Source organism: Microcebus murinus, chromosome 29 (genome assembly GCF_040939455.1).
Source record: "Microcebus murinus isolate Inina chromosome 29, M.murinus_Inina_mat1.0, whole genome shotgun sequence".
NCBI lineage: Eukaryota > Metazoa > Chordata > Mammalia > Primates > Cheirogaleidae > Microcebus > Microcebus murinus.
This window is the reverse complement of record NC_134132.1, coordinates 3,405,545-3,430,252: the sequence shown is the minus strand read 5'-3', so window position 1 is coordinate 3,430,252 and position 24,708 is coordinate 3,405,545. Positions and strand designations below refer to the sequence as shown.

The 24,708-nt window shown below is 37.5% G+C and overlaps 1 protein-coding gene across 1 annotated transcript; it reads right to left on the bottom strand.

The window, feature by feature from the left end:
• Window positions 1–1,378: 1,378 nt before the first annotated feature.
• On the bottom strand, window positions 1,379–16,373 carry LOC142865515 (all-trans-retinol dehydrogenase [NAD(+)] ADH4-like). The gene is made up of 9 exons (XM_075998584.1): window positions 16,277–16,373; window positions 14,418–14,519; window positions 13,219–13,360; window positions 11,711–11,798; window positions 9,806–10,037; window positions 7,183–7,443; window positions 3,217–3,352; window positions 2,593–2,731; window positions 1,379–1,789 (listed from the first exon to the last, which is right to left on the bottom strand). Exons 1-9 carry the CDS (start codon window positions 16,292–16,294, stop codon window positions 1,765–1,767), a joined length of 1,143 nt encoding a protein of 380 aa, XP_075854699.1. The 5' UTR covers window positions 16,295–16,373; the 3' UTR covers window positions 1,379–1,764.
• Between the last annotated feature and the right edge of the window lie 8,335 nt (window positions 16,374–24,708).

Below are 24,708 nucleotides of genomic sequence, written 5' to 3'. Positions count from 1 at the left end.
TCACCGCACCAGCTATGGAAATTAGAAGGCTGACAGAGGCAGACACTCACTGCAGGAGTAATTCCTGAGAGAAAGACAGAGAGAGGGAGAGAGAGGGAAGCTGAGAACTGGATCTTAACTTAGCATAAACATTAATGATCATAATGACTATTCTGAGTTATTAAGATTAGATTTGAGATTCTCTATTTAGAAAAATAGGGAAATATAGAAAATATTTGAATTGACAAATTCCATTCAAAGGGTGAATAGAAACTATTTGGACACTTGTGAAGATTAACTGTTATCATCAACAACATATATTTATTGCATGTCTGTGATAGACAGAGGGATGGATTCAAATATTGTTCTGCCTTCAAGGAGTTTACAAACATGTCCTTGAAAAACTAACAACAGAAGCAGCATGTGTTGAGATTTCCATGAAAACACTAAGCACCAAAGGAGATCAGGGAATGAAAAATAGGTTTGTGGCTGCAAAGATCTGAAAGGGAGATGGGTCTCAAAGGGAACCTGGGAAGGATTCAATGAAGCAAAAGAGAGGAAGGACAGGAGAGGAGAGAGAAGAGAAGGGACACAGGGAGTGGCATGAGGAAGGGCAACAACCTGTGGGGGGCGAGATTAGTTCCCACAGTGCTAACAAAGATTCTACTGGCTTCCATTTCTAATGAAAGGGAATCTTAAATCAACAGGAATATAATTTTCTACTTTGAGATACTACTATCCTCCTTAGCCACAGCTTCAGAGATGTTTATCTCCTCTCACAGGTCAATGCATGCTAAATAATTTTTAGAGAAAACTGTTAGGCTTCAGAAGTTACTGCAAGGTAAGAGCTAGCCTTTCTTACTCCACTCTAAATTATGATCTATCTTATCCTTTAAAACTGTCCATTGTAACATGTATAACAATTTGAAAACTTCCATTTTGCTACTTTTAATATAAATCTTATTTGTTAAATCTTGTAACTGTAAATGTTTTTGCTTGCTATATTACTTTATTCTAAGCACATTGATTTTTGTCACTTTTAGTTGACTATAGCAAATAGCATTATAGTGTCTAATGATTACGGATCATTAAACACTAAAGCACTAAGCGTTCTATGTTGTAATCATTATCCAAGATGAAAGGGCAGGGATTTTATAGACATCGAGATTTGAGAGTATAGATGTCTTTTCATTTTAAAACCTTCATTTACATAAATTCTGATATCGTATTAGTTGTGATTATAGTTAATAATGATAATGAAACTAAGAGAAGAGAAATTAACAAATGTTCAAAGGAGATTGTTTAGCAGCCTATTTTAAAAAGAGTAGTTTGTTGCTTATTGGGACACAGAAATTATATAATAGCATTTTATATATAGATATATAAAATATATGTAGTCTTTTTTCCAGTTAAAATCTTTTTATTGTGGAAAATTTTCAACATGGTACAATGAAACTCCATATATTCATCAACCAACCTAAATAATTATGAACATGTCCCAATGTAGTTTTATTTATTATCTCTCATTCCCCACTTTCACCTTCCCAGAACTAGTTTTAAACAATTTCTAAACATGATATTCTATTCATAAACACTTCAGTTATCATAGTTATTTAACATAGGAAATAATATATTTTATGGGTACAAATTTTGTAATTTTAAAGCTATTTTATGTTACAATATTAACTACAAATGTTTGTTTAAATTCATAGTTTTATGTTTCATCATATCAATTAACCGGGTTCAGATTCAGTCAGATAGTGTTCCAAGTCGCTCCTGGCGTCGTTATAAGATCAGGACTGTTCGGATGCTGTTAATAGTAAAAAACATTAGCAAATATAATTTTCATGATAAATTTAACTAAAGCCCATGAATAATTTTTATTTTTCCATTTAAGGATCTAGTCTTCCTTTATAGACACCACTTTGTTAAGCCTAATTTCTTTTATCTTGTCATCCTCTTCCACTCATGGCATTCATAATACTTTATACGTAGTGCTAGTAAACTGATCTTGGTGTTACCAATTCCCCAACCCGTAGGGATCTCCCAGTTGGGGCATTTCTATAAATTAGTTCCTAGGATCCACGGCAAGGGAATATAATATAGCTAAAACAGTGGACCAGAAGGTATCTCATTGGAGCCCCGTGACAAAGCAAGAGAATGAGAGAGTTGGGGTATCCTTCACCCAGAACCTGCCACTCACTGCTCACATCTTTATAGTGTTCACCCATCTCTTTTCACAACGGGGCTGTTGTGGGCTGTTTGTTCTGCAGTTTGACTCCGTGTCAAACTGCAGAACATGATGACTCCAGACTCAGGAGCACATTGTTCCAGAAGGATCTAAAATCATGCTATATAGAAACCTCCCTTTCTAGGGAGTAGCCCTACCTAAGTTAACTGTTTGTGAAAGGGAAACTACGTGTATAGCAGTGTACATTATTGAAATGGAAGCTTTTCTTTTTTGTAAATGGTGACTCTTTAATCTTTTAAGCATATCTAGTATATCTGATGTGGGAAGTATCAGAAGAAACAAGCTGGTTAGTTCTTAACATCAAATAAAAATAGAATCATGAAGGATTTATACACTGTTCCACTATCTGTTTGCTAATTTACCTTTTTCCTTGGTTCATTAGGTCGTATGCCTCATTGATTTTGTCTAAAGGCAGGGTGTGGGTCACCAATATATCCAGATCAAATTTCTTATTCTTGTAGTCAGTTGCCAGCTTTGGAATAGAATCTACACTTTTCCAACCTGTAATTTGGCCAAAATGCCAAATAAAAAAAGACATAGTGGTTGACATGAAGAAGTAGTTTCGTCAGTGTTTGGTAAAGGAATGAAATTGTTAGGTTAGATTTGGGTTTCTCCAAATAGGTTGAACTCCATCTTTAATTTTCTATACTTATATTTATTTTTAAAAATCTTGTTTATAAGAAAAATTTAAGATTATTTTCTCTTCTAGATAATGAATTATCTCAATTAGGTCAAAATTTACCTTTTGTTCTTCTATGTTGGTTTATTAACTGCAAATTTAATAATAATTTGCAAATTGCAGTATGTTTATATATAACCTCCATTTACTTTCAAATAATTAATAGCATAGTTTTGTTTAGTCTTTATGTTCTAGGCACTCAATATTTAAACAAATTATTTTACTTCCTGTTCAATAATCTTCACTCTAAGAATTTTAGTACTACTACGAAGAAAATCATAAACTATGAAGAAAAAAAACAACTGACCACCAAAGAATGTTGAATTTATAGTGCGGCCCATTATGAGGTCCACTGGAGAAATAGTCAAGTCATTGTCATCAGCGGCTACTCCAATGACAGTGCATGTTCCCCAGCCTATTGTTGTGCAGTCCAGGGCTGCTCTCTACAAGACCAAACACAAAAGACTATTTGAATTAGTAGAAAAGTAGAATATGCTCTCCATTGTGGGTTAGTTAAAAGCTTTAGGAAACATGTATCCAACTCTGCATGTAAGATAATGGGATTCAAGCTAATGACACCATAGTACCATTGTTGATTGAGCCTTGAGGCTCCAGGGTTCCATTACAGATAGAATGTTCAATACAATTTTGAGCTCCATTAAAAAGGATGTTGAAAAGAAACAGAACGTATTTTTTTTTTTTTTTTTTTTTTTTGAGACAGAGTCACTTTTGTTGCCCAGGCTAGAGTGAGTGCCATGGCGTCAGCCTAGCTCACAGCAACCTCAAACTCCTGGGCTCAAGGGATCCTCCTGCCTCAGCCTCCCAAGTAGCTGGGACTACAGGCATGTGCCACCATGCCCGGCTAATTTTTTGTATATATATTTTTAGTTGGTCAATTAATTTCTTTCTATTTTTAGTAGAGACGGGGTCTCGCTCAGGATGGTTTCGAACTCCCAACCTCGAGCAATCCGCCCGCCTCGGCCTCCCAGAGTGCTAGGATTACAGGCGTGAGCCACCGCGCCCGGCCCAGAACGTATTATTTTACCCTCCATAATACCATAGTTAGGTTGAATTTAGAATGTATCGTATTGTGTATTATGAGAAGCAGATACATGGAGTTAGGAAAGATCTATAAAAGACATTTTAGCAAGTTTTTGATGACCTATCATGGACATATACTAAAATATTTGTAATTCTAGGAGCTTAGGTTGCAGCACCAGAAAAAGTAGGGTCTGAAGCTTTGAACACAGGGACCAGTGGGGGATTGGAAGCCCTGGGTGCATGCATTTTCAACAATACTAATGCTTATTGGGTATTACCTGCCAGACACTGTTTGAAACAGTTTGCGTATTTTACAACGAAACCATTCTGGGAACAATGACTGAGGAGCAGCATCCTGTGGCATAGCTCTTCCTGGGTCTCGGTTCTGTTCGGGGGACACCCCAGTCAGGTAAGAACCAAAGAGAAGAACCAGCACAAAGTCTACTGCTGGGAGCTTGAAGCACAGAGTTTTACACTTTATACCTTCCCTAGAATAGGATTTAGGAGCCAGACTGAGTGAAGGTGTAAATGAAAAGGAATAACATCACAGAGGCTTCATAGCTCTCACTGATGAAATAAGAACCCACAGGCAGATTCAGCTGATGAATTCTTTGCTCATTTCATTAAAAATAAAAATAAAACAACCCCCCATCCACTAAAAAAAAATAAACAAAAACCAAAAAACAACTCTGCTTCCTTTCTTTGAGCAAATACACACGAGGTGATTGATGATTTACTGATTCTCTGGAGACTAAGGCTGGGCACTCTAGCCAGCTACATTTTCCACACATTGCCTGTGTGTTGCGGTTGGCTCTTTACCCCGCTTATTGGAGTAGAAGAGACAGGGCTGGCTTTGTGGGCCTGCAACCAGTGCAGTGACAACAGGGCCTCAAACTCAGGGGGTCCCGGCCACTACGTAGCTAGCCTGTCCTGAGTTGAGAAGAAATCTGAATGAAACAAAATTGTAGTGTTCAGGAAAAAACTTTTTAATTTTGTGGTGTGTGTGTGTGTGTTTTAAAATATAGCAAATTTCAACTATATAATTTGGACCTAATGTAACAACCTGTTTATTGAGATCTGATGGACAGAACTGGGTTGTTTGTAGGTCACTAACCTTTCCCTGCTCTACTTTAAGATGGGAGTGAATGCCTTACAGTTAGGAAACACCAGTCTCTCTGTTTTATTCCTTCCTCTAAATCTGCCTTTTCTCATTTTCTTTTTTAGGGGGGTTCACCTCTCATAAGGCGCAGTACTTTTAAAATGTGCATTTCTAAATTTTCTCTTAATTTTTGACTGAGTTTCATATAGAAAATATTAATAACAAAATGTGAATAACATTAATATTAGGTAAGAATTAGAATACTTTATTAATACATTAGTATTACTTGTAATAGATTATTATATATCTAATATATGCTATTAATAAATATTTATCATATAAACATTAATTTATATGCTTCTATAAACAAATTGCTATTAAATATAAAAATGAGTAAATCAATGTACATATACATTGATGTTTATTAATTTTAATAAGTATTTCTGATATACCATTATATAAAATATATTTTGAGACAGGATCTCACTCTGTCACCCTGGGTAGAGTGCAGTGGTGTCATTATAGCTCACTGCAACCTCAAACTCCTGGGCTCAAGTAATCCTCTTGCCTCAGCCTCCCGAATAGCTGGAACTACAGGCACGTGCCACCATACCTGGCTATATTTTCTATTTTTAGTAGGGCAGTGTCTAGCTCTTGCTCAGGCTATATATATACCATATTATTAATAAATATTAATAACACAATAACAAATGTATAAAATGGTTAAGCAGAACAGGTGTTTATTCCTATTTATTTATATATTGCAATTAGTTAATTAATTCCTTTATGTCTTTTGCTAAAGGATGCTGTCACTCAGTTAATGCACCTGCCATTTGATTAGATTAATAGTCAAAAGGAACATTTCTTCAGCTAATTAAAAATGAAGAAACACCCCAAACAGGCTTTTAGGAATAAGAAATTGAAATTATCATGGAAAATAATATGAGAAAATATAATCTCCAGTGATGTGATTAAGACCACTGGGACTTAGGGCTGCTCTGTCTGAAGCTGTGAGAGGAGAGGAGGTGAAGGAATTGCCTGAGCACAAGCCTGAAATGAGTGCAGATGTTAGCTGCCTAGTTGGGGGACATATATCAGCAATCTGGGAGTACAGCAAAGCATGCTGCAACCTCAGAGCCTAAGGGGTCTCATGCATGAAAAGCGCAGGCAGCCTGATATGAAAACTTCTCATGACTGTAGAGGCAGATTACAATATGTCAGCCCGGGGGAAGGGTCTCAAGGCTTCCATAGTGTTTGAACCCTGGGCCAAGTTCCTTCTCTCCCTTTCGCTCAACAGTGCCTCAGTCAGTGTAAAACCAGTTTTCCAGTGGGAAGCATGTAGTTTCCTTGATCAAATGGGTCGCAGCTACTGACATTAAAGATTGATATCCATGTACATAGCTTGAGCTTGGGATAAATCAGTTTACCTTGATCAAAAGGATTGTACCTACTGAAGAATTATGTGTTTTTCGCTTCTAGAAAGGAGAAGGAAATTAGCTAGGCCACCTTGTCATTTTTGGGGGAGCCCCGAAAGCTTTGATCATTGTATCCCACGATTTTTTCACATGAGATCATTGTATTTTACAACATGGCAAAGAGGATAAAAAGCAAGTGCTGGGGTTCAGTCACTGACACCTTGGCACCAGAGCACTGGTGGTCCCTTGGCCTCCCCACTTTCTTAACTATTGTTTCTGTGTCTGTGTCTTTGTTTTTCTCATCTCTTGCAACACAGTCTGCCAGGGGACCCTATCTTTGTCGGGGACGTTGTGAACCCCCGATACTCCAGGCTAATAATATGAGCTTTTTAAAGGGATCTTCAAAGAAAAATGAACATTTGCAAATAATCTTCCAATGATGCTGGTATGGCTGCTTATCTTATCATAAGAGAAGAGTGAACTGGCAGAGATGATCCTGGCCTGGGAGGGCCCTGTCAGTGGGCGCTGAAGGAAACGTAGTGTAGCTGAGGGAGTGGGAAAGGATCTGTAGCTGACAGCTCTGCTTCCTTGTTACTACTTTTGAAAATATGAAGAAGGAGTGATTACAGCTACTGTAAGAAACATAATATGTTCTCCTCTGGTATTTAATGGACAAATAATAAATTGAAAAGAAGATCCACGGAAAAAGTGTACATACCATGACTTCAGATCCACCTACACAAGCAATGGAAAAGTCCACACCTCCTCCGGTCAGTTCAGCGATGACCTGCTGGATGGGTTTATTTTGGTCTCTAGGATTGAGGCATTCAGTGGCTCCCAGGGCTTTGGCCTTTGGAAACTTCTCACTGTTGATGTCAATAGCTATGATTCTGGAAGCTCCTGCCATTTTACAACCAATTATGGCAGAAAGACCCGCACATCCTAGGCCAAAGACAGCACAAGTAGAACCAGGGGTGACCTGCAGGCAGGAAAATCATAAAGTAACTTTGAAAGCAGCTCTTTACACTTTTATTTTTCCTTCAAGGGGGAGGATGAGGTGAGTGAGTGTAGGTAGGAACACAAGACTGCCTGTTATAGGACTGTATGATGTAGTCAGGGGAGGAAATCTGCCAGTGTGCAAGTGGACTTGTTACCATCTAGATTTGGAGAATCATTTAAGGGGCATTAAGATTATCTGCTCATCAGCAATAAACCCAAGTGAAAATAATTCTCTTTTATTTTTCCCTTCAGTGTTATTGGGACAAAATTCTAAAACCCACTCATTCTAAAGAGTTTATTGTTTTCCTTTTTAAATTGGATGACAGATTATTTGACATTTATATTTCTAATGGACTTTATTTGGTTGTATTGATGTTAAAGTGTATTGATCATTTGATCATTCTAAATGATCAAATTGATCTCAGTCATTCTAAATCATCAAATCGTTGAAATGGAATCGAGTCCAAATTTCCTTGCATATCACTAAAGGATTTTTATTGTCTGACCTTTGTTTACTTTCCAACTTCATCTCCATGATGTTCCCGGTGTAACAGCCACAACAAATTGTTGCACTTTCCTCTCCTCATGGCTTAGCTCATGCTTTTCCCTTAGCCTGATGATTGCACCTTATGTTCTTTAATTCAAATATAGACCTATACTCCTAGGCCTGACTTCAAGGACATTCTATAAAACTTTTCTTGATTATTCAGTCAGAAATCAGTACTCTCCTTTTGCTTTTCCTATGTCATACAATTTATAACCTGCCTTGATTGATTGTGTGTGTTTCTTTAAAGGGCTGTAAGTTTTGTGAAGGCAGAGACTTTTTATCTTCCACATTGTTATCAAGGAGCTTCTCTATGTTGAGTCTCTAAGAAATATTTGTCACATTGAATTAAATGGAAAGGATATACAAGATGGTGAGAAAAAATGCTATAACTGGAAGATGTTATTCTATAGAGTAGTATAGTGGTAGAAAAAGACTACACAGAGAGATACTTAGTATTTTCTAATGAGGATGAGAAACTGTTAGGGTTAAAGCATAAACAAAAGGAAAAGAGAAAATCTGCCCATGAGAATTGTTACTACATTCTAAGTTGGAAACAAAATTATTAAGGAACAGAGAGGATGCACATCTTTTACTTAATTTATGCATAATATTAGTCATGCATACCCCGCTTTTGCTACATAGGGGAAATAAAATATGCATATTGCAAATATTAAGAATATTGTTTTTATTAATTAAAAATAATTTTTTTAAAAAAAGAAAGCTGTTGGAGAATCTCTACTTTTAATGTCCCTTAAAGGACTGGAGTAGTAGAAGAGGACAGACTGCATGGAGTCCAGGAGAGGAGGCCTGAAGAGCGACAGTTCTTCCCTGGGTCTCCAATGCGTCTAGTCTAGCAGAGAAGAAACTGATGGGCAGGATGACATCGGCTGTTCACCCAGCTACCAGGACCCTTTGTCTGACAGCTTTCAGATTATAGTGTGGTTTCCCATACAGTTTTAATTGTTTTACTAATGAATGATTGAATGCATGAATACATTTTTAGGAGGAAATAATATGCTGGTAGCAAAGAGTAGTGTTTCTTTTTGTATGGCAGATAAAATTCTCAATGAAAAGTCACACCTTGGCTGGGCATGGTGGCTCACGCCTGTAATCCTAGCACTCTGGAAGGCCAAGGTGGGTGGCTTGCTTGAGGTCAGGAGTTCGAAACCAGCCTGAGCAAGAGGGAGACCCTGTCTCTACTATAAATAGAAATAAATTAATTGGCCAACTAATATATATAGAAAAAACTAGCCGGGAATGGTGGTGCATGCCTGTAGTCCCAGCTACTCGGGAGGCTGAGGCAGCAGGATTGCTTGAGCCCAGGAGTTTGAGGTTGCTATGATCTAGGCTGATGCCACAGCACTCACTCTAGCCTGGGCAACAAAGCGAGACTCTGTCTCAAAAAAAAAAAAGAAAGAAAGAAAAGTCACACCTTGATATCTTGGCTACTCGATCAGCCTTTTTTTTTTTGGGTGGGGCTGACTTTGTTTCCTAGGTATAACTCTAGGTAACCTGATAAAAAGAAAAGGGTTTTCTGGATTACAAAGCTAAGGACCAAGTCTCACCAAGATGTTTTAAGGGTTTCCTATGCACCTGGCTTTATCCATTCATTCGTATATGCTAGCTACTGGGCCAGATGTCTTATATATGTAATATAATTTAATATCCCCATAAGTATTTGTAATAGATATTATTCTGAATGGTTAAGTGAGTTTAAAGGTAATTAACTCTATTTCTTTTACATAACACTACCTCCTAGTAACTTCTGTTTTACATACCTGTCTTAACCACTTACCTTGGCATTGTTGATTGCAGCCCCATAGCCAGATGGAAACCCGCATCCAAGCAGACAAACTCTCTCTAAATTTGCATCATCATCGATTTTGGCAAGAGTAACATCTGACACCACAGTATACTGAGAGAACCCGCTGATTCCCATGAAGTGGTAAACTGGTTTTCCTTTGCAGGTAAATCTGCTGGTTTTGTCTGCCATGAGTTCTTGATGAGCAGCAAGATTCTTGTCTATTCTGGAAAATTTAAAAAGAGGGAGATATAAAGGAGGAGAAAGTAAATGAAACGCTGATCACTTTCCTACAAAATATGTTGAACATTATATATTTGTCATAATAATTTTATAAGATGGAAAAATTGAGAAAATGATTTAAGACTTTTCATATATATAGTCCATTGGAAGTAGTTTAATGACAATAACAACAAACAAAAGTTTTTATGAAATGCTTTTCATGCACCGGAAATACTTTTAAAGGCTTTATAAGGGTATTAAGTTTAAGAAAATTTTTATTATGAAAAATCCAAACATGTATAAAAGTAGACGGAATAGCATAAAAACCATCATGCTCCCATCTCCAAGCTCAGTAACTATTAACTCATGGCCAATCTAGTTTCGTCTAGTACTGTTCCTGAATACTTACCCTGTCCCCCGCATTGGAATATTTTGAAGCAAATCCCAGCCATCACAATTTCATCTGTAAATATTTCACTAGCTGTCTCTAAAAGATTTCTTTTAGTTCCACATATTGTTTGGCTGATATGGCTCTTAAATGTCTTTTATTCATGGAGTCCTTCCTCCCCACCCTTGTTTCTTTGTAATTTATTTGTTGAAGAAACTGAGTCATTTGTCTTATAGAGTTTTCCTCATTCCCTCATTCTGGATTTTGCTAATTACATTCCTGTAATCTGCTTTACCATATTTCTTTCTCTGTCCCTGTATTTTCTCTCAAATTAGTATTTTTGGATCTAAACATTGATCTGATTTAGGTTTTATTTTTTTGTGAAAGGACATAATATCTGATTATCTCTTCATAATAGAGAATTTATGTCCATGATTTAAATCCATTGTTTCATTAAAGGTTAGCAATAAAGTCCATTCTTTGAATATCTACAATTCTGTAAAGAAGGCATTATTATTGTCCCCATTTTAGAATTGAAAAATAGGGGCACAGTAATAAGATTAAGAGTAGCACAGTTTTAGTTTCTTAAATAACTACTTTCAATTAGCGTTAAGGGAAAAGGATCTTTCCTTATAGTCCCAGTTAAATAAAAACAAGGTGATTAAGATTGTAGACTCTGGAGTCATCCTGCCGGGTTAGAAACCTGGCTCCAAGACTCTTAGCTGTGTGGCCTTGGAGTAAATTGCTTTGCTGTGTCCCAGTGCATCCCTCTCTCATTCCTGTAGAAGTAGCTACTATTCTGAATTTAGTGTTTATTATTCCAGAGATGTATTCATGCTTTTACTACATACACATGTAACCATAAACAATGTATAGTATTATTTTCCTATATGACACCTTACTAAATATATCCTCCAGCAATTTGCTTCATTCTCTTAATAGTATGTGTGAGATTATTCTATGTGTGAGATTATTCTATGTTATTCTATAGTTCAAGTTTAGCCATTTTCATTGCCGTATAGTATTTCACTGTGTTATTACGTAGCAATATTTTAATCCATTGTCTTATTGGTGGAGACTCATGCTGTTCTTAGTTGCTTTCTATAATAAACAGTGTTGCAATGAACATTCTAGCATGTGTGCATTTACAACAATATCTTGTACATAACTAGGCGTAGAATTGGTGGGTAGAATATTTGTACCTCTTCAACTCCATTTAGATATTGCAATGTGCTGCCCAAAATATTTGTATGGAATTTATCCTCTTACTAACAGTGTATAGAGCTTACCTGAGTGTTTCACAAATATTTGCGAGGGGACTCAGACAAAACTTGCATTTTCTACATTGAGGTGCATATAATGGAATTACTTTGTCACCTAGAAAGAAAGGGCATATATTAAATGGTGCCTAACATATTACTTATAATTTCTACCTGATGAATCAGTAGAAAATACTATTTGTTTATATTATGTATTTTATATTCAGCAGAGAATAGATGGCTACAGTGTTTCACTACCTTACGTGATTGCAGATTCCTCTGAGTATTGCATATATTGTCTTTTTTAAAAAATTACTCTGCTGGTCAGTGAAGGAACAAATCTATATTGATATCATCAGATGCAGAGTCCTGTCTCAGACTCTGCTGACATTATAACTCTCTGCATTATGACTGTTGTTTACATTTCCAAACACCCTGTACAAAACAGAACATCCTTTTGTAATAGGAGAGGTGACCAATAATAGGCTAGCTTATAGGAAGCAAACTTTATATTACTGCCATGTTTCACTGTTTATATTTTCTCCCAAATTCTACATCTTCCCACTTTTTACTCAGTTCTCATTTAATAATGGCTTATGTCCTTGGATGACCAAGGTCTAATGATAATTCTCTTGGATCAGCATTTGGTATGTGTCAGGTGCCATTCTAATCGCTTAGTGGATTATCTCAATTCTCAGAACAGCCCTCTGAAATGGGCACTAGTATTATCTGCACTATTATCTGCACTAGAAAACAGAAATCTGAGCTAAATCACAGGAAAGTGACATAACTTGTCAATGTCACACAGCCAGCAAGTGGCAGAGTTGAGACTAAAGAGGGATTATGTTGGTCAGACTCCTTTATAGATGCCAAATTTGAGAAGCAATTTGTTTTTACAATCTTTTTTGGGGTAAAATGATACTATTAATAATATATCTCTAAGTTGAAGCATTCTCACTAAAAGAGAAAAGAATGATATAGTTCATCCTGTCTGACAAGTAAGGATCACACAGCCCATATTCCAGTATTTCGTGAAACTGTTGGACAACGTGGAGTAAATACTTTCAGCTATTGGTGTGCTTCATTTAGGTATCAGTTTATTATAAAGGTCCAAAAGACACCCAAGCTAACATTGACATATGTATAATATTTCTCACTTAAGCTACCTAGAAGTCCTCATTGCTTATATAATATTAAAAGAGTTTTCTATTTTATATAGAAGAAGTTGTTAAGAAGTGTCATTCATTTAACATGGAAGTTTCAGTTTAAGCTAACCTTGTAATTGTCTTTATAGGTTATTTTTCTCAGTGCTATATGTAAATAAAGTGACCATATTTCCCAGATTTTATTAGAGAATTTCTATTTCAAATATTCTGTCCTATAGTTAGACCATGATAGGTGTATGTCTCAGTTGAACTTTGGAAAATATGGTCCCCTGTGTAAATCTGTGTGAATTACAGCATGCAAAGCCAGGATTCTACCAAGAATTATCCCCAAAATATCCCACATTTTCATTTCATCAGAATAAAATAAAATACCTGGTTTGAAGTTGGTCACTCCTGGCCCAACACTTTCCACAATTCCTGCACTCTCATGGCCAAGGATCGCTGGGAGATGAGCGCCCTTAAATGCGGGGTCGATGGGAAGGGCATCAGTATGGCACAGGGCAGAGGCGACAACCTACAGAAAGCAATAGCAGACTTGAGTTATGTTTCTGTAGATTATTTTATTGGGTTGGATGTTACCTATAATTTTAGGCCTGATACCATTATGAAACTTTACAACACTCCTAGAACTCAATAACAGAATTGCATTTTGAAAAAAATACATATTCGGTTAGACTCTTTTCCTTTTATAATTCATAATGCACTCTTTGTTTTCTATCTTTCCTTGTTGTCAGAAAATATTAAAAATGAGGTAGGATTGGCAGTTACTGTCTCCAGGAAAAAAAAATCAAAGGTAACCAGAAAAAGTTAAAGTCTATTATGCAGAGGAAGTAGATAGAACACAGATTTCTAGGGCTTGTTCAAATTTTGTTGAAATGAAATTGAGGTAATATACCTCTTATAGTTAAAAGAGGGATATCAAATAAAAATTGTCTAAATTAATGACCAATGTGTCCCTATATTCTTCTTCTGCAAGATTCTGCTCATGAGGATGTGCTGCTCATCCTCATGTACCAATCCTTATGTGGTGGTCCCGAGGAAAAACATAAGCCTGGCCAACTCTGGGAGAAATGCGGAAATTGTCCAAAGTTGCATCTGCCATATTGCTGTGTCCAATATGGTCTCTTCTCCCTGATGAGCCCCTTCTGTCCCTTCCTCTGGGAGCCAGGACACTTATGTTGCTCAGGGCAGCATGGCAAGTTGTCCCTTTCCCTCGTTCCAGACCCAATTCTCTATCTTCCTTTTAATCACTCTTTCCAATAAGAAGCAATTGGAAACGAAAAGAAAACCTAACTAATTCCAATCCAAAGTGAATTCCTTTGATCCTTAGGGTAGATGATTAATATTGAGATATTTCAGTTAAATTTTAAGCGCATTATTGAAAATTACCAGAACAATTAATAATTTGTTCCTTTTTGGGATGGTGCCTGTTTTTATCTGAGCCTAAAATGCAGCTCTTCTACACTGGAAATTCCAAGGTCCTTCAGACATACCCCTTGGGATGGACCCGACAGAAACCAAGTCTGCACGCAGGGCCCTGTCCCTGCTGCAGGAGGAAAGTGCCCACTGACCTGAATGCGAACCTCGTGAGCCTTGGGGGGAGCCACCTCCACCTCTTCAATGCACAGGGGCTTGCCTGCTTCCCAGGCGACGGCTGCCTTGCACCTTATAACCTGCAGGAGAAAAAGAAAGAAAGCAAGCAAAGGAAAAGAAGGAAGGAAGGAAGGAAGGGATGGAAGAAAGGGAAAAGAAAAGAGAAAAGGAAGGAAGGAAAGAACAAAGTAAGAATTGATGGGGAGGGAGGGGCAAAGGGGATATTGTGTAAAAAAATTAGAATATATTGATATCATAATTTCATGACAAAGAATTAAGGCATTTGTGGCTGGATTTTATATATATTATTTTAAAGACAAAATATCTTAATTGAAAATGAGAAGTTAAATTCTACATTATATTCATTACTGTTTTTACCTTTTTTTTTGAGACAGTCTCACTCTGTTTCACAGTGGCGTCATCATAGTTGACTGTAACCTGAAACTCCTGGGCTCAGGCGATCTGTTGCCTTAGTCTTCTTGCCTGAGAAGCTGGGACTGCAGGAACGTGCCACTATGCCCAGCTAACTTTTCTATTTTTTTGTAGAGAGGGCATCTCCCTCTTGCTCAGGCTGGTCTTGAACTGCTGGACTCAAGTGATCTTTCTGCCTCAGCCTTCCAGAGTGCTAGGACTATGGGCATGAGCCACTGTGCCTGGCCAACACTTTTTATTTTTGAAAAGAACAAGTGCATTAAGGTTTACCTTAATATAATGCCTTGATTTTTAAGGATATATGTATAGGGTTTGAGCAGGGTAGAGGGCCAATATGTATCTATTGACTGAACCGTTTGTAATCAGCTCTGAATTATGTGAGTCGGGTAATTGCTAGAGAATAGATGTGTTTTATATCTTTGCTACTCAAAGTGTGGTGCTTAGACTAGCAGTTATTCACATCATCTGAGAACTCTTAGGGCTGAAAGCCTTGTCCAAGATCCACTGTACCAAAACATGCATTTGAACAAGATCCCCAGGTGACTCATTAAAAATGTGAGGAGTGAGATTATATAATTACTAAATCTATCAGTAGAATATAAATTAAATAAAAATTTAGTTTATTTGCAAGAAGTTGGGTAAAAATGCATGGAAAAAATTAAGCACTTAAGATTCTATAATCCCTAGTTTAATATTTTTTCTAGCCTAAAACTATATTTTTTGTTTTCAAATATATATAACATCGAAAAAAATTAGAAAGAAGCAAATTAATAATTTTCCATTCTAATGCTACTATTTTTACTTTTGGTCAGATTTTCTCCAAGTCTTTGACCACATGAATACATATTTTATGTTAGTTGTTATGTAATTTGAATTATGTTTTTAAATATCATTTACCTTATTGCAAATAAAATATATATTAGTTACAGGAAGTTTCAAAATGCCAAAGCCTCCCAAGTTTTGTAAGAAAAAAACAAATAAAATTCATCTGTGATTTTATCACCATTTTGTGGTTTTGATGCAAATCCTTTGAGTATTGCCATATGAGATCCTACTGTATGTAATCTTTTTTCTACTTTATTAATATACTACGAAAAATTTCCATATTCTTCTCCAACATTATTTCTAACAAATGCACATTCTATTTTATGGTTATATTGTAGTGACTTAAATCACTATTTTGCCACTTAAATAACATGCAATTGAACACTCTTGTAGTAAGCATTTCAGGAAATCCACAGGTTTTTCCTTAGGATGAATTCTTGCCATGGGGTCCACGCATATGTTTTTGATCAACCTTAACTGGCTGCTTTCTGAGAGTAATCCCTGAAGGAAGCTGCTTCTATCAATCATACAAAGACACAAAAAAGCATGAACTGAACAAAGATAGAGCTGATCCACTCACTTTGCCCTTGGTGCCCATGTTCCTTTGGGAAGCGTGCACAGAAGGCTCCACTTCCACCCAGGCTGCTCCTGGTCCTGTCCTGAGCTGTCTTTGAATAAATACCGTTCCCGCTGGGTCATTCTCCAATCACTTTTTCTCCTGTCTTGTTGCTCTGCCTACCGCTTACCCTGTCATTGGTGCTATCAGATTTCAGCTGCGAAGCCCTTTGCTCCCAGTGAGCTCCAAGAATTTTTTATTCTTTTTTTTTTAATTTTAAAATATGAAATAATAGAGAAAAAGACATTAAACATATAAGGATGGATTAACAAATAATTATAAAGTAAAGGGCACTTCCATTGCTCCACATCCCCCTTTTTAACCTGACCCATCTTTCTTCTTCACAACCATGATAATCATGTCCTTGCATATTTCATGGGTTTACTACCTAATTATGCTTCTTTATCCAATAGTTTAGGTTTTGCTATTAAAAGCTTTCTCTACATGGAATCCCGTTAGTGTATGTATTCTTTCATGTCTATTTTCCTCCTCTCCCCTCATCTTTGTGAGATTCATTCACATCACCTGTAGATGTAGCTTGTTTATTTTCATTACCATAGCATATTCCACTGTATGAATTGGCCATCAGTTATTCATCCATTTTCATTTCTGCTTTTCTTTTTGCTTACAATGCATGAGTGGTTGCATAACAATTCTTTTCATGTACCTGGTTCCACGGGTGCTTGAGTTCCCTTAGGGAAAATTCAGAACTGGTATTCAGCTAGTATATACTATTAAGGTGATGCCAACTGTCAAAATAATGAAATCATTTTGTTCAGCTTGGAGAACAGTCACTGCTCCAAACCTCCAAGTTCTCCTTCAACTCTGTCACAGCCCTGGGGAGCCCTGTTCAGTCGTTGCCGAGAAGCTGCTCTAATTGTCCCTCCTGGTAGGTGAGCCCATCAACCTGTCGCCTGTGGTTCTGCGTCTCTGCTATTCCTCCCGAACAGAGCAGTCCCTGAAACCCCGGTGGACAGATATCTAGTGCCCATCTGACCTCCTGGGGCTGCTATCCCCTGGCGTCACATTTGCGTGGCCATTCGTGAGCATGTCCCTGGACTGTTTGTTAAATATTTTGACTGGGAGTGTCCAACAGCTTTCCAAAGTGGCTGTCCCTGCCAGCATGACAGTCTTCATTGTTCCACAGCCTCACCCAGGCTCGGAATTACCAGGCTTTAAGAATTTCGATAATCTAGTGGCTTGTAAGGATATCTAATTGTATTTTTAATTTATATTTCTGTGATTATTAATAAGCACCAATGCTGTACTGGAGTCAGCTCATACTGATTTTTGGTGTGCTTGTTCTTTCAACTACTGAGAGATGTTTAAAAAGCATTATGACAATTACTCTGATTTAATCATTACTCATTGTATACATGTATGAAAATATCACATGAACCTCAAAATTATGCACAATTATTAGGTATCTATTAAAAATAAGAAATAAATAGTAAATCATCATTAATTTCTGATAGTACTTCTCTTACATTTTGCTTTACATATTTTGAAGCTTGATATTAGGTTCATGCAAGTGTTCTGTGTTCCATGTGTTTTAAGAATTTTCACAACATATTTTTACTATCTTTTTCTGTTAGTTTGTTTTCATCATCTCTATCATTTCTTTAATGGTCCCCTAGTATTGCACCGTCCCTTCCAGGCTTTAACTGATATTTTGTTGTTGAATATTTAAGTGGCTCTATTAAGCTTTTTGAAAGCAGAATTTATACTCATTGTACCCGCTTTATCACTGCCCACATTTCTCTTCTTAACTCATTTGGTTTTTGTCTTTCTTTTTATCCATACTCTTTTCTGAAAAGTTGGTAGTGGCCTCATTAGTTATAAAACACACACACACACACAGACACACACAACAAACAACAAACTTTACCTTTTAGAAAATTCCTCTGTAGCATTTAATTTTTCCAGTCTTTATCTTCTTGTTCGGTTTTCATTATATTTTTATAACCTTTTCCCCCTTAATCTGAACTTTAGACAGGAATTTCTAATTGCTCCTAGACATTTCTATTTGAACAGTGTTCATGTCCACAAAACAACCTCATTATCTTCTCTCACAACTCTGAAAGCACTCCCTTCTCTGACTTCTCTATTTGGACACTGGCATATCCATTCTTTTTCTTACAGTTCTGAAACCTCCCTTGACCTTGCTTTCTACATTGTTGCCTTTCATTTCCTTCTTTCCATTTTTATTACTGTGCCATAGATAAGCCTCCTATTATTTCTTGCATGCATTATCCCAATAGTCTTCCAGCTGAGTTTTCTATTTCCAGAGCTCCCTCTGTTAGTCCCTGTTTCAAAATGCTGGTAGGTTAGTATTCCTAACAGTTTTTATCATATAATTTCCTTTCTTTATTTTTTGGAGACAGAGTCTCACTTTTTTTCCCATGCTAGAGAGCAGTGGCATCGCCATAGCTCACTGCAACCTCCAGCTCCGGGACTCAGTGATCCTCCTGCCTCAGCCTCTGGAGTAGCTGGGACTACAGGCACGTGCACCACACCCGGCTAATTTTAATTTTTCTTTTGTTTCTTTGTTTTTTTTTTTTTTTATTTTTTGGAGAGACAGGGTCTTGCTCTTGCTCAGGCTAGTCTCAAACTCCTGAACTTTTCTGTATGCTTGCTATCTGTCTATTTTCTGCCTTTCCTTCTACGTTGCAGTTTGTAAGATTCTTTGCAGATGGGAACAGTTCTCCTTTCTGCAAATGTCAAAGAGCCTGTTGAGTAGTATTTTGAGAGGAGGCAAGAGGAGAGGTTTCAGAATAGTAAATCCTTCAGTTTTTGAATGTGAGCCGTATTCTAATGTTAAAAATCATGGAATCTTCCTATAAGAATGGTATTACCTTTTGTGACTTTTGATATTGAGGCTTATAGATATGTTTAAAATTCTCAATGCTACATATTTCTTTAGAAATATAATTTTCCTCCTGTTATATCAGTATAAATAGTATTTTATAATGATTCATCAATCTCAATCTGAACACTCAAACTGCACATTTCACACCAAAGATGTTCCAAACTGAACTCATTGGCTTTCTGCATCAGCAATCTCTTTCTTCTTATTTTTAAAATACTCGTTTCCTTTATTTTCTACATCGAATTATACATTGCCTTAATAAGGAATTACTACTTTTTGCCTCAGCTGCAGCTTCCTTACGTGCATTTACAAACATCCATTCGGGCAGGTACATACTTACATAACAGGATGCAATAGTGTTATTGTAAAATCTGGCTGTAAGTTTGTGACAGCTGGCCAAGGAACAATGAAAGGTTCACACTGGCATAGGACAAATGCCTTAATGGTTGTGGACAGTAACATTGAGCAAGGCTTCTGGTGAGTGCTTAGATGGAAGGGGTGTGGACAAATAAGAATTATATTCTGTAAGTAATAAAGGAGGAGGAATTTTTGGTGTTTTGCCTGTGAGTGGGTGTACTGGCAGTACTGTGACTTGGAAGAAAGTGTAGAGAGGGACAAGAGGAGGCTTGAATCAGAGGGGTGAGGAGAGAGCCTCAGGAACCAATGCGAATTTAGCCAAGGCGAATTCCACGAGTGGGCGTGGCCAGGCCAGAGCAGAGCCACAGGGCCTGACACTGAATTTAGTGCTGTTGTGTGTTCACGTCACTTCACGTCATGCCGTAATCTCCCTGTCTTCCCTAAGTCACCAGCCAAGTCCACTGTCCACCAGGGCCTTGTGTTAGTGGTGCTTTGGGAACTACAAGAAGAAGGAAAGAACAGCAAGCGGTGAAGTGTCACAGATGACAGTAGTCAAGGAGGACAGCTGGCCAGTGAAATGACAAAAACATTCCAGCAGGATGGGAATGTAGACTGCATGAACAAAAGCCCCCACAAATGCCCAGAAAGCATGGAGGTGATATATATCCAGCAATTGTCATGGAAACCTCAGCCATTTGGGGGCTGAGGGGGTAGGGAATAAAAGTTGAGGACACATACATGGCAAATATATGGACTGCATTGGTAAAATCAAGTTTGTTTTTTTCCAATCACCAAAGGCTTTTGTTCTTTCACATTAAATCTTGTCATGCTTTGCAGCAATATGAATGAATGGACTCTGTGGGTTCTGTCTGTCATTTACTGGAGTTCTGTTATTTGTTAATATAATTTAATTTCTCATCAGAATGTTTGCAGAGGGGCAAGAAAATGTGAAGAAATGGAAAATATTTCTAAGGAGCCAAAGAGAAAGCTCTTCACGAAGATTTTTTATAGAGGCTCTGCAGTGCCTGTCATCATTCCTGAAACCCCGAGCCTTTATCTGACTCCCCTCGCAGCCTCCCCAAGCATTCACCTGGCAACATATGAGCACCCTGGAGAAACCACTCCCTGGATCTACTTCCTTAAAAATCATTTCCCTAATGGGCATCTCTTGGTGCGTAGTTCTGTAGACATCCCTAAACCTCCAGCCAGAACAGCACTAGAATTTCAGGCATAGCAGGGCAGAGTCTAATAATAAATTATATCCATCTCTCTACCTCCCACAGGACAATTTGTGGAGTCGTAGCTTTGGGATCCCAGATCTAGGGAGGGGCTAGGTCCTCTGGGTTGGTTTCCCCGGGTGGCATTTCTGCTAGTTTGAATTATTATAATACCTTTTTACTGTTTCTTCTTATTTTTTCACTCTTAGACTGATTTTATCATGTGTGTATAACATAAATCCCAAGGATAAGCATTAAGTCTTGGAGAATATGTGGTCTATACCCATACTGAGAATAGGAAGAGAGGACACTTTAATTGTTACATAATTAACATTCTGTTTAGGCTGAGTCAGGTTCTCCCTTGGGCCAGTCAGAGCACTGATCATGGGGCTGCTTGACTCTTCAATGGCAGTTCTTTGATTTCCAGAAAAGAGACTTAGATGTGCTCATTCTAGGAAGTACTTGATTAAATTTCTAGCCAAAGGATCTTTGCTCCCATAGTCTCCATCTTGGGGAAGGGAAATGCTTATTTTCTTTGATATAGTGATTTTTGTAATAGAGTTTTGTCCTGTTATAATTCTTATTTCCTATTTCCATTATGAGCTAAGAGAAAACTGCTGTTTGGTTTTATCTAAAGGGAAGAAACTAACCCTTATTAAGTGCCTGCTCACTATCAGGCACTTTGTGTGCATTATGAGTTTAATCCTTACCATAAGCCTGTGAGCTAGATATTATGCTCACTATTAACAAATAAGATAACACAGTTTCCGTGTTTGCTAACATTCAGTTGTTAAGGGAGCAGGACTTTGATTTGAAGCTTGTTTGATTACAAAGTTCATGGTTTGCTGTCAACTTGCTGATTTTGAATTTTTAGTCTGATCAAATTTGGGTTTTGTAGTTTCTCCTCTTTTGTCTACTTATAAATTTTGGGAAATTTTTCCCTTTTATTGTAATATTATAAAGTTAATTATTACTCTATGGAATTACTGCTCTACATTCTAGTTAGAATGCAGGAAAATATATTTTTTTCATCTTTAGATGAATGTCTATGAGACAACAATTGTTGCTAATATGTTAATATAATTGTTCTAATATTGGGATACCTGGCAAATATAGTCACAACTTTTCCTTATTACTCAGATTTCAGCTTAAACATCGCTTCTTCAGGGTTGGCTTCCCCAAACCTCTCAGACTGGATCAGGGCACGTTGTGTTACAAACTCTTCATACTTTCCCTTCATAGTACTTTTACGTTTCACTGTCAAATTTGGTGTGCTCACTTGTGTCTCTGTTTCACCCTGTGGTTTCTCTAGGGTGAATATAGTGTGCAGGATTGAAATGGACCTACAAGGATTCTGTAGCATTGGCTTGCAGCGTAAGCTCTCGTGGTGGCACAGGTTATAGCAGGAAAACCTTCACAGAAGGGACCTGTGCTGCCCTGGGGTTTCCTCAGGAGAAAATGAAGTCAGAGAGTTGAAAAACCCTCAGAGAGAGATGGTGACTTGTCAACACCACATGTTTCATTGAACACCACTGAAATGCAAAATGAGTTATTATAGCTCAAACACGCCTGCACCCTGCCGATGTTATAGCACAGTTGCCAAGCCAAAGAATAAAACCCTAAAAATAGAGAATATACCCACAAAGAAAATCATTCCATATTTTCTAAAAGGGTCAGTATAAATAGAAACTTATTTAAGTCTATTATATATATATACATTGCTATTTTAGTATTTATAACTCACCTCAGTATCTATCACCTGCCTTACAATCTAAAATAAGTCTACCATTTTATCTTACCTTGGAGTAGTCAATAATCTTCTTTTTCTAATATTTATCATAAGTTTTTTCTTTTTTTTTGAGACAGAGTCTTGCTTTGTTGCCCAGGTTAGAGTGAGTGCCGTGGCATCAGCCTAGCTCACAGCAAGCTCAATCTCCTGGGCTCAAGCAATCCTTCTGCCTCAGTCTCCCAAGTAGCTGGGACTACAGGCATTGGCCACCATGCCCGGCTAATTTTTTCTATATATATTAGTTGGCCAATTAATTTCTTTCTAGTTATAGTAGAGACAGCATCTTGCTCTTGCTCAGGCTGGTTTCAAACTCCTGATCTCAAGCAATCCGCCTGCCTTGGCCTCCCAGAGTGCTAGGATTATAGGTGTGAGCCATTGTGCCCTGCCTATCATAAGTTTTAATTGTTTATTATTTGTGTGCTTTTGTGTTTAATGTCAATCCCCCTATGAGACTATAAGCTCCATGAAGACAAGGACCATGTTTGTTTTGTCCACATCATGTACATGGTGCCTGCCTACCAGCAACGCCTGGCCTGCAGTCATCAGTAAACTATTTGCTCACTAAATGTCAAATGATTAGGGTGAGTAACATCTGCACACTCAGCCAGTTTTAAAAACTGAAAGGTCAAATGTGGCCTTGTAGCATGAATGTCAATGTTGTTAACCCCCCCCTTTTTTTTTAAATCCTTTCCTCTAATCTTAGATTTGTATATAGCCATTATGCATCTTGCGGATTCACGGATGACTCTGGGTTTAGTTGTTTGTTAGACTGGACAGACACTCCCAAAGACTGTGTCGTGCATGAAGAGAGGCAATTGCAGGGAATGTTTACTGAACTGCTGAAGACAATTGCTACTGAGAGCAGATCTTACGCAGGAAGGAATGATTCAGTACCAGGGAAAGAGGAATTTGAACAATGCCTGGAAAACCCTCATGAGGTCTGCTCAAGAGTTGTTGATAGATACTAATTAAGAACAGCCTGTTGTTGAACAGTTTTAGAGGTCTAAATTTTTAGTTATCTATTTTTAAATGTTCCATATATAACATATGTTTGTTATAGATGTAAGTGAGAGTGGCTTCGATCCACCTTTACCAGGTAAATTACTGTGTGTGATTATCTTTTGATAATGGCGGCAGGTCTTTACACTCTTCAGGCTTCTCTTCCTGAGATGTGTGTTTTCTCCTGCTCTGTCTCTGGCACTCTAGCTATCAGAACAGCATGAGAAAAATTTGGGATATTAGAAAGGGCACACTTTTTTATTTTTTTATTTTGAGGTCATCAGAGCATCATGACAGAGAGTCGTTGAACACTTGAAGATGTTGAGTGGCTTCTTGACGATTTCCTGATGAAGAACTATGTAGCACCACGTCCAGCCAGTAGTCATGGGCACTTTGACTTCCCTCCTTCTCCTTCCATCAAACTGCCTGGGCAGAGTTGCCATTGCTTCCTGCTCCTAGTCTATCCACTGGCCTTCACTTGTCTAGTTATTATCTCCCCAGAGACAACATGAGCTATAATCTCTCCAGCCAGGCTAGATGTCCAGCACCCCTTGTGCCATCACGCCACAGAGCACAGCTGACCCTCCCAGGCTCTCCTCATGCCTTCTCGCACCTTCCATTTAGTTCCCAGCAAGTCTCTGGTTTAGGACAGTGTTTCTCAAGTTATCCACAGGGAAGGATGAGTTTTTGTTTTGTTTTTATTTTCAACCCATAGTGGACTGATACGTTCGTATAAAATATAATAAAAAATCAATTGCTAGAAAAATGAAATGTGAAATAAAAACAAAGACAAAATACAAGCCCCATTTTTTTAAATTATTACATTCAAAACACAAAATTACTTTGCCAATGTGCTACCATAGTTTCTTTTGACATTTAAAAATTCAGTTTAATTTTATTTAAATTGGAAACACAGTTCTTAAAACTGCATTTAGAGGCCACACCCTTCTTTAACCCTATTGTTGTAAAAATCAGAAGGAGTATTTATGAGTATGGCAGACGTTATTTCAAGGTTAACAAGACAAGATTTGATTTTGGATTTTATTCTTTGAACAACTTCTAGACAATGTAGGAAAAAACAGGTTATTTACAGAAAACAATGATCTACCTCTGTACTCCAAGGTACAAATTTGGTGGCAGAAAAGACTTCAGTATATGCTGGCAT